General features: G+C 50.3%; 1 protein-coding gene across 2 annotated transcripts; it reads left to right on the top strand.

Annotated features, from left to right (window-relative positions):
* Positions 1-93: 93 nt before the first annotated feature.
* On the top strand, positions 94-14,024 carry NXF1 (nuclear RNA export factor 1). 2 transcript variants are annotated; one of them, XM_068555236.1, is made up of 21 exons: positions 94-363; positions 5,517-5,700; positions 5,920-6,079; positions 6,889-6,972; positions 7,085-7,189; positions 7,313-7,393; positions 7,507-7,576; positions 7,710-7,798; positions 7,931-8,038; positions 8,222-8,331; positions 10,167-10,203; positions 10,673-10,741; positions 10,837-10,892; positions 11,024-11,131; positions 11,248-11,306; positions 11,414-11,529; positions 11,653-11,695; positions 12,300-12,372; positions 12,850-13,032; positions 13,526-13,586; positions 13,702-14,024. In XM_068555236.1, the coding sequence occupies exons 1-21, from the start codon at positions 327-329 to the stop codon at positions 13,738-13,740; spliced, it is 1,872 nt and encodes a 623-aa protein (XP_068411337.1). In that variant the 5' UTR covers positions 94-326; the 3' UTR covers positions 13,741-14,024. The 2 variants fall into 2 exon arrangements, with proteins under 2 accessions (XP_068411337.1, XP_068411338.1); XM_068555237.1 differs by lacking the exon at positions 94-363 and adding an exon at positions 1,271-1,575.
* The last annotated feature ends 67 nt before the right edge of the window (positions 14,025-14,091 follow it).

Raw genomic sequence — 14,091 nt, 5'->3', positions numbered from 1 at the left:
TAGCCATGTCGTCATTTTTGGGTGGGAGCGTCAAAAGGCCTAGGCAGCAAGTGGAGTGAGCCCACTGCCCAATGTTATAACTGAAAGGGTTGGGCTGATGGCCCCAAGGGGCCAGGCTTTGGGCTCCATGCACACAGCTGTCTCCAGCAGGGGATAACCAAGTGCAGCAGCACTTAATTAGCATGGAAACTTCCCTTCAAAGGGGGGAGCAGGATCCCAGAGTGGGTCTCTGATTGGTGGCAACTTCCAGGACCATCGCCAGAAGTACTTGGACCTGTTTCATCTGCATCCTCCAACCAGCTGGCCCCACGTTTTCCTTGGGCTGGATGAAGCAGGAGTTATGCCTGCTGCCAGGAGTGAAAGGTGAAGTGTTTGTTCGCAGCTTCAGCTGAGGCTCGTGGTCCCCTCGAAGCCCCTCACCAAATCCAAGCCAGTCGCAGGAGAATGAAGTAGAGACCTGCCTGGAACACCTACCCTCCAGGGAGGTCAATATGCTTGTCAGTCCTGAGCAGGACCCACGACCACATCATGCCGAGGTCACCGGATTTCCCCCATTTCACACACCCAAAGGAAGCACAAGCTATAGGGAGGACAATCACCATACACTGGGCTGGCCATAGCACTTTGGGGGGGATTTGTCTAGGAGAGCCCAGGTCTTTCCTAGGCCTGGTGTTTTAATGTTTCCTCTCCCCTTGGCCTGTGTTCAGGGGGTGGTCTTGGTTGCATCTTCACTGCCCAGTTGACCCACGATGTGGGTTTAGCACAGCACATTGGTGGTGGGTGGGGCGGTCTGTGAAGACAACCAAAGCCTGACAAATGCAGTTTTTCTCATTTGACTCTGCAACTCTTCTTGGGGGAACGCATAGATAGGAAGCTTATTGCATAAATATTTGTTGAGTTCTCGCTACGTGCTAGGTATGGTACTGAGCCAGGTGCTGGAGAAAAAAAGCCATGAATTAGTCAAGTCCCTGTTCTCTTGGAGCTTACCTTCTAGTTTTCTATTTCTTTTTATAGGCGAGGAAAGCGAGGCATAGATATGCAGATGGCAAAGGGCTGGCCTGAGCTGAGACTTAAGCCCTGGCTGGATCCCCGTAGGGGTCTAGGAGCGGTCACTCCCTCTCCAAGGCCCTGGTCTCCCGTTCCTCCGCAGCCCTTCTTGTGGCTCCTCGTCCCTGTTCCTCTTGGAATCTTGGGCTGTAGCGCCCAGCTCTCTGCTTGAGAGCCTACCTTTGAGGTGCTGGTCTAGCGGCGGACGGATGAAAGTAGGGGGCGGGGCGAACTCGTGGTAACTCTGGGCTTCGAGAGCTCAGGTGCTGGGCGGGGCGTGCAGCGCTAAGTCCCGCCCCCGGCGCGTCGGCTCGTCGGATGCGCACACGCATCTCCCAGCGGCTCCGCCTATTATTGTAGGACGTCGGCGGCGTGTGACGCTCTCGCCGCATAAATGCAGTGGTACCCGGCGTAGGAGCACTTCGGCCTGGAACGCCTGGGCGTTCGGACGTTAAGCTGTGTCGCGGCCCGCGACAGAGCCCTCCCTTTCTTGGTGTGCCATGGCGGACGAGGGGAAGTCGTACAATGGTCAGTGCCGGCGCTTGGGTTGGGGAGGGGACGATCTGGGCTCAGCTGGGCAGCGCCGGCCCTAGGCCCGCAGCGCCGGGGCGTGAGGCCGCGAGGGGCCCGGCGTCCGCGGTGAGCGGCCACTGCGCGGCGCGGGCCCGGGGCGAGGCAGCCCGGGGGCCTGGCTGAACTTGAGGGTGGGTGCCCGGCTTGTTAACTCCGGAATCCTGGCGTTGCGAGCACCTGCGGCTCGAAGCCGGTGGCTCGGCAGCGGGGGTGACGAGATTCCTTTGAACTTTGTGGGTGGTTGATACCTGTCAGTTCAGTTTGGCTACCAGACTCTTTAATGTGAGTCGGTGCCCTGCTCTTGGGCTGCCAGTGCCCTATTTTCTACCGCGCGTCCAGTCGGTCTTGCCCCCTCCCCCCAACCCCGCTGCGGCTTTGGCTTAATATTTTAGACCTACACACTAACTCGATGTTCTAGTCCGAACACTACATTGGGTTTTAGTCCAGAGTAGTGGTTAAGAGCACACGACAGCCGAGGTTTCAATCCTGAGTTGGCCTTGCCAATCTTGAGTGAGTTGAACACTTAGGCCTGATTTTCCACCCCTTTAATGAGGATAGAAACAGTACCTACCTCCTGAGTTTGTCTCCGTGTGTGCGTTAAAACGAGATTGTTCGTGTCAAGTGCCTGGAGCATAGTGCCTGGCATTGGAGAAAGCCCTCAATGAACGTTAGCTGCGCTTTCTATCATTTATTATTTTTTCCCTAGGGTCATTTCTTGAGGTTCATTGTTTGCAGAGTACTACTCATTAGACAGACCTTTTTGGGGAATCATGCGTCTTTTTTAAGAAGCCATTCCTACCCACCAGGATTCAGAGGATCATATTCCTGGAGAACATTTGAGGACCCTTGGTGAAGCACCCTAGCTGCCACTAGAACCTGAATTTAGGAGTTGTCTCCTGAGTTAAGAGGCATTTCTGACCAAGGAAACAAAGAGCTCACTCCCTAAACTTCAGAGTGGCAGTTTGAGAATAAAACGTTCAAAAGAAGCTCTTAAATTGGTCATATTTGTAACTGATGTTTGTACTGTATAGGCAATAGAGGTATTGTTTACTGGAAGCTAATGTAATCATTGTGATTGGTTTTCCGAGATGTGAGAGAGGTCACCTTGGGATTAAGTAGATTTGGGTGGGCTGACAGCTGATCTCAGGTGACTTTCAGGGAGTCTGAGTTGTGTCCAGTTACACTTGGGTCGCTCACACTTCCACATTCACTTCAGAGTGGCAGTTTAAGAACAAGAATTTTATTTATTTAGTTTTTTTAGTGAGGTTGATTTACAATATTATGTTAGTTTCAGGTGTATGACATAGTGATTCAGTATTTGATAAATTTGATTCCATTAAAAGTTATTACAAAGTAATGGCTGTCACTGCCCATGCTGTACAATATATCCTTGTTGCTTATCCATTGTATATTTAGTAGTTTGTATCTCTTAATCCCATAACCTTACCTTGCCCCTCCCCACTTCCATCTCCCCAGTGGTAACCACTAGTTTGTTATCCGTATCTGTGAGACTGTTTCTGTTTTGCTGAATATATTTTATTTTTTAGATTCCACATGTAGGTGCTATCATACAATAATTGTCTTTTTCTGTCTGACTTATTTCACTAAGCATAATACCCTCCAAGTCCATTCATGGTGTTGCAGTGGCAAGATTTCATTCTTTTTTATGACTGAGTAGTATTCCGTTGTGTATATATATACCACATCTACTTTATCCATTAGTCTCTTGATGGACACTTGGGTTGCTTCCATATCTTGGCCACTGTAAATAGTGCTGCTATGAACATTGGGATGCATGTATCTTTATTTTTCCCCCCTGAACACAAGCGAAGCTCATATGGTATATAACACAGGGAACTCTACTCAGTGCTCTGTGGTTACCTAAATGGGAAGGAAATCCAAAAAAGAGGGGATATATGTATACATATAGCTGATTCACTTTGCTGTACAGTAGAAACTAACACAGCATTGTAAAGCAATTAAACTCCAATAAAAATTAAAAGATTAAAAAAAAAACAAGTGAAGCTTATATGTATTCTTCCCTTTTTCTTAGTTTTGATGTTTTCCTTTTTTTTAAATTTTTATTTTACATTAGCATATAGTTGATTTACAATGTTGTGTTAGTTTCAGGTGTACAGCAAAGTGATTTAGTTATACATATATCTATGTTTCAGATTCTTTTCCCATATACGTTATTACAGAGTTTTGAGTAGAGCTTCCTGTGCTATATGGTAGGTTCTTGTTGATTATCTGTTTTATATATAGTAGTGTGTATATGTTAATCCCAGCCTCCTAATTTATGCATGTATCTTTTTGAGTTAGTATTTTTTGTTTTTTCCAGATGTATAACCAGGAGTGGAATTGCTGGATCATATGGTAGCTCTATTTTTAGTTTTTTGAAGAGAGAACAAAACTTAAAAGAAGCCCTTAAATTGGTCATATTTGTAACTGATGTCTGTGCTATGTAGGCAAAAGAAGTATTGTTTACTGAGTGCTGATGTAATTATTATGATTGGCTTTCCAAGATGTGAGAGGTCACTGATCAAATTTTCAGTGAGGGTAGACTTAGGGAATGAACTTATGGTTACTAGGGGGGAAGGGTGGGGGGCAGGGATAGTTAGGGAGTTTGGGATTGATGTGTACACACTGCGCTATTTAAAATGGATAACCAGGGCTTCCCTGGTGGCGCAGTGGTAAGAGTCTGCCTGCCAATGCAGGGGACACGGGTTCGAGCCCTGGTCTGGGAAGATCCCACATGCCGCGGAGTAACTGGGCCCGTGAGCCACAGCTAATGAGCCTGCGCGTCTGGAGCCTGTGCTCCGCAACAAGAGAGGCCGCGATAGTGAGAGGCCCGCGCACCGCGATGAAGAGTGGCTCCCCCTCGCCACAACTGGAGAAAGCCCTCGCACAGAAACGAAGACCCAACACAGCCAAAAATAAATAAATTAATTAATTTAAAAAAAAAAAAAAAAAGCAGGGACATGCACACGGATGTTTATAGCAGCTTCATTAAAAAAAAAAAAAAAAGGATAACCAACAAGGACCTACTGTATAGCACAGGGAACTCTGCTCAGTATTTTCTAACAAGCTAATTGGGAAAAGAATTTGAAAAGGAGTAGATAACATTTATATGTATAACTGAATTACTTTGTTGTACACCTGAAACTAACACAACATTGTTAACCAACTATACTCCAATATAAAATTAGAAGTTAAAAAAAATTTTGGGGCTTCCCTGGTGGCGCAGTGGTTGAGAATCTGCCTGCCAATGCAGGGGACACGGGTTCGAGCCCTGGTCTGGGAGGATCCCACATGCCACGGAGCAGTTAGGCCCGTGAGCCACAATTACTGAGTCTGCGCATCTGGAGCATGTGCTCCGCAACAAGAGAGGCTGCGATAGTGAGAGGCCTGTGCACCGCGATGAAGAGTGGCCCCCGCTCGCCGCAACTAGAGAAAGCCCTCGCACAGAAACGAAGACCCAACACAACCAAAAATAAATAAATAAATAAATAATTTAAAAAAATTTCTTGAGTGGGGTTAAGTAGATTTGGGAGGCTGGGAAAAGCAGACTTCAGGTGACTTTCAGGGGCTCTGAGTTGTATCCAGTTAAACTTGGGACACTCGCACTTCCACATTCTGCTTCTCCTTTCTGTAGTTCCAGTTTCTGTTTCATTTTTCTAAAGACTTTACACAGTTTTCCAGTCATTTTCCCCTGATGCTGCCATCCCACGGAGAGGGTTCCTTCCCTGGACAGGCAGAAGAGTTTGCACGGAGGTGGTCTCTGTAGTGATTGTGTAGCTCATCTGATAGTGTGGCGTGCCGGATGCTGTGGTTGCCAAGCTAGGTAGCTGAACCAGTGATGTGTTTTCTCATTTATGTTCTGTTCCCAACCCCAGAGCACGATGATCGAGTTAGTTTCCCTCAAAGAAGAAAGAAAGGCCGGGGCCCTTTCCGGTGGAAGTATGGTGAGGGGAACCGGAGGTCTGGAAGAGGAGGTCCTGTCGTTCGGTGTTCCCGCCTGGAGGAAGATGACAGAGATGTGGCGATGAGTGATGCCCAGGATGTTCCCCGAGTACGATAGTAAGTAACCAATTGATCTGGTTTGAATTTATCGACCCCCTCATTTATGTAGCCCTCTTACTGTCCATGTCATTTCTCTTCCCACCTGGAAGAGAGAGAAATGCCAGGACCCGCTTAATGGTTGAGCAGTCTTAGTTGTGGTCCTGGTAACAGTGCAGGAAGGTCTTTGAGAAGACATTCCTAACCTTTGTGAGTGTTTTATCCTCTCCCTCCCCACAGCAACCCCTATGCTGCACGACCCAACCGTCGGGGTGAGAGTTGGCACGAGCGGTCTCGAATTCATGTTACTGTGCCTCTGCGGAGAGATCGAGCTGCTCCAGAGAGGGGAGGGGCTGGCACCAGCCAGGATGGGACCTCAAAGAACTGGTTTAAGATTACAGTGAGTATCTTGGAAAGTACATGGTGCAGGGGAGCTAGCGGGCTGGGCTCAGAGTTAAGGTGTTTACGTTTCACATTAAAAAATCAGTGTTCTCAGCTGTTAACTCCACAATCAGGTAACCATTCTTTCTTCTAAGAATCAATATCTTAGGACACCTAAGAGCAGGTTCAGAAAAGGAGAAGGGGACAGGTAGGGTGGGGAGGCCATCTAAAGGGAAGTGTGGTAACTGCAGTTGGGAGGTGGAGTGACCTCTCCACATGTCGCCATCTGACTCAAGCCGAGTGTGGAGCTGGGGGTCCCTTGAGTTCTCTCAGGGGCAGGCAGGTTATAAATGATGTCTTGGAACTTTTAGAATCAAACAATTTGAATCTTTTGAGGAATAGTAAGTATAAATGGACAGAAAGGAGGTTAAGGAGTTCGTGTTTGGCTTGAGTAGAAAACCTTTTTTTTGGCCACACCGCGCAGCTTGTGGGATCTTCTTAGTTCCCCCACCAGGGATTGAACCCAGACCACCACGGAATTCCCAGAAAGCTTTTTTTTTTTAATATTTATTTGGTTGCACCGGGTCTTAGATGTGGCATGCGGGATCTAGTTCCCTGACCAGAGATCGAACCTGGGCCCCCAGCATTGGGAGCGAGGAGTCTTAACCACTGGACCACCAGAGAAGTCCCTCCAGAAAACCATTAATTGACCGTTTCTTCAGAAAGTCTTTTAGAGCTTGGCAGATGATACGAAAGGAGAACTAGAGTGGGTCTGCTGTTCAGTATTAGTTATGTGCTGTTCCCTTCTCTTCTCTTTCTCTCATCTAGATTCCTTATGGCAGGAAATACGACAAGTCATGGCTCCTGAGCATGATTCAGAGCAAGTGCAGTGTCCCTTTCACTCCCATTGAGGTAAGAGAAGGCCCAAGTGTGTGGCTGGGGACCAAGGAGCGGGTGGAGGTACCAGCTGCACGGGGGTGCTCTGGGCTCCCAAGTCCAATGCTGTTGTTTTCTCGTCTTGCAGTTTCACTATGAAAACACACGGGCCCAGTTTTTTGTTGAGGATGCCAGTACTGCCTCTGCACTGAAGGCTGTCAACTATAAGATTTTGGATCGGGAGAACCGCAGGGTGTGTGTGAAGGGCCTGGCTTGGTTGGGGGTGGGGATTGGTGCTCAGGGCATGGACTGGGTCTTGGTCCTGGGGCTTAGGCCTCCCTGGAGTTCACCGTGCCCATGCGTGTCTTCCCTGCAGATATCTATCATCATCAACTCCTCTCCTCCACCCCATACTGTGCAGAATGAACTGAAGCCAGAACAAGTAGAGCAGCTAAAGGTGAAGCAGCCTCAAGGGATGGGTGCTTCCACCCGCGTCCTGCCAGTTCTCACCCTCCCCCCACGCCCACACGCAACTCCAGTGACCGCTGAATCCTTTGTCTTCCTCTGTAGCTGATCATGAGCAAACGATACGATGGCTCCCAACAAGCACTTGACCTCAAGGGCCTCCGTTCAGACCCAGGTACAGTTGATAGCAGTAATTCTTAGATTGGTGGAGGCAGAGGGCGATCTGTCAGGCAGCGAACGTTTGAGGCTGGTTTGGTGGGAACGCTGGCCTGGGCAAGCCCTCTCAGACTTCCCTTTCCTTCCTGAAGATTTGGTGGCACAGAACATTGATGTTGTCCTGAATCGTAGAAGCTGTATGGCAGCCACCCTGCGAATCATTGAAGAGAACATCCCTGAGGTGAGGCCTTTGTCCCACTAGGTGGGAGGAAGCAGGGCAGGATAGACAGATAGATAGGATGGGGTTGGGAGGCAGGTTTGTTTCAAATTCCCTTGCTGCTGGTGCTCCCTCTAAATTCTTTTCTCCCCACAGCTGTTGTCCTTAAACTTGAGCAATAACAAGCTGTACAGGCTGGATGACTTGTCCAGCATTGTGCAGAAAGCACCCAATCTAAAGATCCTCAATCTTTCTGGAAATGAGGTGAGATTGAGAGCCTGTTTGTGTTTTGGACGGGGTGGGCAGAGGGTGGAGAGAGCTTGCCTGGTGGCAGCAAGAGGTGAGGGAGGGCACTTAAGGGGTGAGGTGGGGCTTGGGGGTGGGAGGAATCTAGTTGGCTCCCTTTACCAGCATGTCTTTCCCGCCTTTTCTCCCCATCCTTTGCAGCTGAAGTCTGAGCGGGAGTTGGACAAGATAAAAGGGCTGAAGCTAGAAGAGCTGTGGCTTGAAGGAAACACCCTGTGTGATACCTTTCGAGACCAGTCCACCTACATCAGGTCAGTGTTAACCTCTGTCTCCCCTCCTGGGGACCTTCACCCCCTGGGAGGCTGAGCTGATGCACCCTGACCAGTGCCCGTCTGCAGGAGATGTGCAGCCCTGAGCTGGAACCACCTGTCCTTGGGGAGGATCACGTGCTCCTCCCTTTTGTCTGTCCGTGACACCCAGCTTTGCCCCAGGCCTCCTTTCCTTTCTTCTCACCTGTCTGCCTGTTTGCTGGTTCTGTGGCCTTTCTCCTCCCTTCCTGAACACAGCCTTTTCTACACTCCCCCTACCCTATTGTTTCAAGAAGAGCATGTCCCTTTTTTACCATGACTAGGGGTCATCTTGTATATTATGCCCCATACATGGAGTTGCCTTGAGCCAAGAGCCTGGTATCCCTGGGCAGAGAAAGCCCTCCCTCCCTGGGACTTCCTGCTGATGGAAGTTAAGTTCTTCCTTCCTCTGTCCTGCAACGGCCCCTCTTGCCCTTTTGCCAAGAGGGGCTCTCTTCTCACAATCTCCTTGCCCAAGGCTATTGCCTGGGCTTTGCTGCCCACGCTGAGGTTGAGGCCTCCTGGTGGCTGGTGCCATGCAATCGGTCTCTCTTGCCCAATGCTGTAAGCTGGGCCTTCCCTGGAGGAGAAACCTGGGTTCCCTAAGACATGTGACCAGAGCCGGGGCCCCGCCAGTTGGCGAGGGAATCCCAAGGCAGGTGCTGGGCGTGGAGGCCACGGGGGCATAGGCTACCAAGGAGACAGAGAACTGACCCTCTCTGGGGGCGCTGCCCCTCGCTCACTCGCACACCTCACATCACCCTGCTTGGCCCCGGAGGATGGCTGGTTAGCCAGAGACGGGTAAGATTCCTCAGGGAAGGAACAACCTAAGACAGGCACAGTCGCAGAGGGGCCATCAGGAGAGAACTTGGGGGCCAACAGAGGTGGGGCACAGACCCTCACCCCCCCAACTTTGCAGGGGCCTGAACCCTCACCCCTTCTGAGGGAGGTCTCCTGCCCCCATGGCTGCTTCGCTTCCCACGCCCAGCTCAGATCGGAACCCAGGTAGCAGACAGAGACCTGGCCGATAGCAGCTGCCCTGCGGCCACAGCAAGGATTTGTTTCCCATTTCCTCCTTGGATCACAGGGAAGAGGGAGCTGAAAGAAAGGGCTGTGTCAGGTGCCTTCTTCCCTTTGTTCTCCCTCTTCTTTCTAACTGACTCTTGCCGCGTAGTGCTTTCGCTTCTTCTTTGCTTTCCCTTTCCTTTTTCTCTCTCCTCGCCAGTATCTCCCCCAGCTCTCCTTTGCTCCTTCCTCTCCTACCTTTTCTCTCTCTTCTCCTTTTCGTCCCCTCTCTTCTTCCTTGGCCTCATCTCCTCCTGAGCCCTGCCTTGCTCATCTCCCTGCCCCAACATCCTGTGCCATTTCTGTGGTGTGTTCTGGTCTTGGCCACGGCCAGACCTGGCAGAAGTGATGGATACCTGTTGAGGCAGCGGAGCCCCTGGGCTCCCACCCCATTCCCTCCTCCTGGGGGCTGCACAGGTGAGTAGGTGGAAGGTAAGGGGGACAGGGAGGGAAAGGAGGTCCTGGCGTAAAGCCTGGGCTGGGAGTGCTGCTCCAGTGGCGCACTCAGAGGCAGGCAGAGAGGAGAGGGTCGTCCTCCGAGGCAGTCATTTCTGGGTGCCCCAGCAGAGGTGGGGAGTTGGGGCCGTTTTTCCTGGAGCTCAGAGGCCAGGAAAGAGTGAGGACAAGGAGGATGGGATGGGCTGTCCCTCGGGCATTGGTGTATTTGCCCCTAGAGCAGCCCAGGAGGCACGGTGGCTCTGAAACATCACTCACTTCTGTCCCGTTCTTGACAGCGCCGTTCGAGAGCGATTTCCCAAATTATTACGCCTGGTAAGTACCTAACTTTTTTTTCATTCTCTTCTGAGGAGCATAGCATCTCGCACCCTCAAAGTCTTGCCTAACATGTTTGTATGATCACTAATCTGGGGACATAGAGCCCTTTGAGAATCTGACAAAGTCTCTAATCCTTTTTTTTTTTTTTTCCCCTGGTGGCGGGGTAGGGGGAATCAAGCCATTTTATTGAGGACCTTTGAGGGAGGGTTGAAGGGCTGGTAGAACAATGAGATCTGACATCCTTCTCCCAGCTGGGATCTCCCCAGCTTCACAGTCGCTGAAAATATAATCATTCTTCCCAGAAAAACACCTGTAGACAAAAGTTGCATCTATCAGGATTCATGAACCCTTGCCATTTCTCTTTTACACTTGACCTGTGACCCCTCGCTCTTAGTTCTCCCATCTGAGTGCTCATCCAGCCTTTTCTGTCTGGTTTATATCGTCGGCTGTGACTTCCTTTCTGCAGGACGGCCATGAGTTACCCCCACCGATTGCCTTTGACGTTGAAGCCCCTACAGTGTTACCGCCCTGCAAGGTGAGTGGAGGGGGGCGCGGCTGGGGGCACAGAGTTAGCGCTCACGTTGGGAGGAGAGTCCTGGTTACGTGGTCCTAATATCTCTCTGATTCCAGGGAAGCTACTTTGGAACAGAGACCCTGAAGAATCTGGTCCTGCACTTCTTGCAGCAGTAAGTGTCTCAGGTCCCCTCAGGCTGGGGAGAGGTGGGCCAGCCCCAGCACAGCTCACTCTCGGGAGCTGTCGGTCCCTGTGTGGCTCCAGACTGTGGAGCTCAGACTTTCCCTTTTGTTTTCCTCATAGGTACTATGCGATATATGACTCCGGGGACCGGCAGCGGCTCCTGGATGCCTACCACGATGGGGCCTGCTGCTCCCTGAGTATTCCTTTCACCCCCCAGAACCCTGCCCGGTGAGTGTCACCTCCAGAACCTGCCCAGGACCAGAGTTGCTCAGCAAATACAGGCCAGCACGTGCAGCAACCACACCGCTCTGACCACTGCCTCCTTTTTCTCTTGTTCCCCCCAGAAGCAACTTAGCTGAGTACTTCAAGGATAGTAGGAATGTGAAGAAGCTTAAAGACCCTAGTAAGTGTGTGACGTGAGCAGAACAGGTTGGGAGAAGGGGATGGGGAGGAATCAGTCTGGGCTCAGAGTGTGGCAGCTGCTCACCTTGGCTGCGCCTCCTCCCACAGCCCTGCGGTTCCGGCTGCTGAAGCACACACGTCTCAACGTCGTGGCCTTCCTCAATGAGCTGCCCAAAACTCAGCATGACGTCAATTCCTTTGTGGTAGACATAAGCGCCCAGACAGTAAGCACCTGTGTCTTCCTTGGCAGAAGCGTGGAACTGGGGAGGGGGCAGCGAAGAGGCAGGGAGGACGCAGGCTCTGGCTGGGAGCCGACGGGGTACCTGATGCTGCTGCTTCTCTTTCAGAGCACGCTGCTGTGTTTTTCTGTCAATGGAGTCTTCAAAGAAGGTGGGGATCTTTGGGGCCCCGAGCTTGCAGAGTGGCCCCTTTCCCAGCCAGTCGTTCTCGGCACTCTTAGCTTCCCAGCTACCTTCTCTTCTCTCTCCTTCCCTGACCTCCTTCTCTCATTCTGCCCCCCAAGCCTACCCTCTCCACCTGTCTTTTCCTGTCTGGGATATGGGAAAAGCCTGAGGATTAGAAGGACACAGACTTTGGAGTCAGGCAGGTCTGAGCTTCCATCCCAACTGTGGTCCTCTGTGTCTGTGGGCAATTTACATTACCTCTGAGCCTGAGTCTTTATTTGTGAAAGGAAGGGGGTTAGTAATAGCCATCTCATAGTGTTGTGGGGAGTAAATGAAGTGATGTATAAAATGCTTGACACAGGGCCTGGCACACACACACTCCACTAGTGGGATGACGGTGTTGTTATTATTAGTGTCCTCCCTGACCTCTGACACTCCTCCCCACTGTGCTCCCCTGTGCACACATAATCATCCCTGTCTGGCCCACTTAGGGTTCTTTGTATCAAATAAGATCATGATTTTTGAGAAGCTGTTTGAAAACATAAAACATGAGTGACTCTGACAGGTTGTCACCATTGGTATCATTGCAGTGGATGGAAAATCTCGGGACTCTTTGCGAGCCTTTACCCGGACGTTCGTCGCTGTTCCTGCCAGCAATTCAGGGTGAGTGTGTGACTTACCGTATGGGGTCCCAGTCCCAATCCATGGCCACCACTGTGAAAATTGGGGAGGGTAGAGTCGGTCCTCTGGGTATATTCAGACATTCAGAAAGGCAGGGGGGGATCAGAGGAGGGTCACATAGTGGTGACGAGCTTGGCTCTGGAGTCCAGCTGTCTGGGGTTTTCATCCTGGCTCCACCACTTCTAGCTAAGGGCAAGTTTCCTCATTTGAAAAGTGGTTTAACAATATTCACTTCCTAAGTCTGTTGTGAAGATAAATGAGGGTTGGGGGAGAATGTATAATTCTCGTGTGTTTGGTAGATAATCCCATACATGGAGTCCATGGGAAAGGGAGGAAATGATAAAGGGACCTCGTGGGTATTGAAAGGATCTGAGTGTCAAGTGAGAATAGGAATGATGTTGGGAGGATGAGGTCACCTGTCTGTCTGTCCAGCCGTCTCAGGTGCTTTTTGTCCCCAAGGTTGTGCATCGTAAACGATGAGCTGTTTGTGCGGAATGCCGGCCCCGATGAGACCCGGAGGGCCTTTGCCATGCCTGCACCCACGCCGTCTTCCAGCCCAGTGCCCACCCTCTCCCCGGAGCAGCAGGAGATGCTGCAGGCATTCTCCACCCAGTCTGGCATGAACCTTGAGTGGTCCCAGAAGTGAGTACTGGGCATGTGTAGGAAGGAATAAGGGTAAACTGGGGTAGGGCTGGTGGTGAATAATGAGTGCCCCTAAAATTTTTAAACCAGAACTTTTTTTATTACTTAAAAAAAAAAAAAAGATGGTCCATAAAAACATTTTCTCTATGCATACATTAACATAACATTTAAAGTCAAAATGAAGTCCCTCTTTTATACTGTTCTGCAACTTACTTTACTTATCCCATGAACATCTTTCCCTATTAGTATAAAACTCACCTTAGTCTCATTTCTGTTAGCTATTTAATAGAAATAGATAGCTATTTAATATTTCTTTGTATTCAGAAGACCATTGATAGATGGATTTTTACTAATTTTTCCTTTGTATAAAGAGTGCAAGAATGTATGTAACTGTTGGTGGGTGTTTCCGTAGAGTGGATGTTGAAGTGGCATTTAGTGATCAGGGTGACTGCGTTTTGGTTCTCATGGGGTGCCTGTTCCTGCCCTACTCCAGGTGCCTTCAGGACAACAGCTGGGACTACACCAGATCTGCCCAGGCCTTTACTCATCTCAAGGTAAGATTTGGGAATAGGTGGCGAAAAGAGATTTCCAGGCCTTCAAGAGGGTCAAGTAGGCTTGGGACACGGGCGTGGGCCACCTGGCTCTACTGACCTTTTATTGTTTTCTAAGGCCAAAGGCGAGATCCCAGAAGTGGCGTTCATAAAGTGACCCATAGTCATGCCCCAGAAGATCCCTGTAAATAACCCTTGGATGTAGTGATGTCTCCTCTCCGGCCCCAAGGCCACCCTGTGACTGTGACCGAGGAGGGGGTGCTGCTGGATCCCTCTCCTCACCTGCCTTCTGGAAGACTTCGGGAAGATTGAGCCTCCCTGGTGCCAGGAAGCCAAAGCTTACTTTGTAGAACTGACACTAAACTACCCGAAGGACTTAGGTGCTTTGTGTACTTAACCCCAGGATCCCCCCTACTTTTTAAGATAAAGAGTGATATTGTATTTTGTGTCGAGTGTGCTGGGTTATTTTAGCCTTGCCCTTCGCAGGCGCGGGCGGGGCCGAGGCCGG

Source organism: Eschrichtius robustus, chromosome 11, assembly GCF_028021215.1.
Source record: "Eschrichtius robustus isolate mEscRob2 chromosome 11, mEscRob2.pri, whole genome shotgun sequence".
In the NCBI taxonomy this organism is placed as follows: Eukaryota; Metazoa; Chordata; class Mammalia; order Artiodactyla; family Eschrichtiidae; genus Eschrichtius; species Eschrichtius robustus.
This window is presented reverse-complemented; position numbering and strand designations above follow the sequence as displayed.

What these genes read in the sequence shown, in the direction of transcription:
- NXF1 (XM_068555236.1), top strand. Translation starts at nt 327, where the DNA reads ATGAAGCAGGAGTTATGCCTGCTGCCAGGAGTGAAAG. An exon ending in TGGATCGGGAGAACCGCAGG is followed by an intron (nt 7,190 to 7,312) that starts GTGTGTGTGAAG and finishes TCTTCCCTGCAG; the next exon opens with ATATCTATCATCATCAACTC. An exon ending in AACAAGTAGAGCAGCTAAAG is followed by an intron (nt 7,394 to 7,506) that starts GTGAAGCAGCCT and finishes CTTCCTCTGTAG; the next exon opens with CTGATCATGAGCAAACGATA.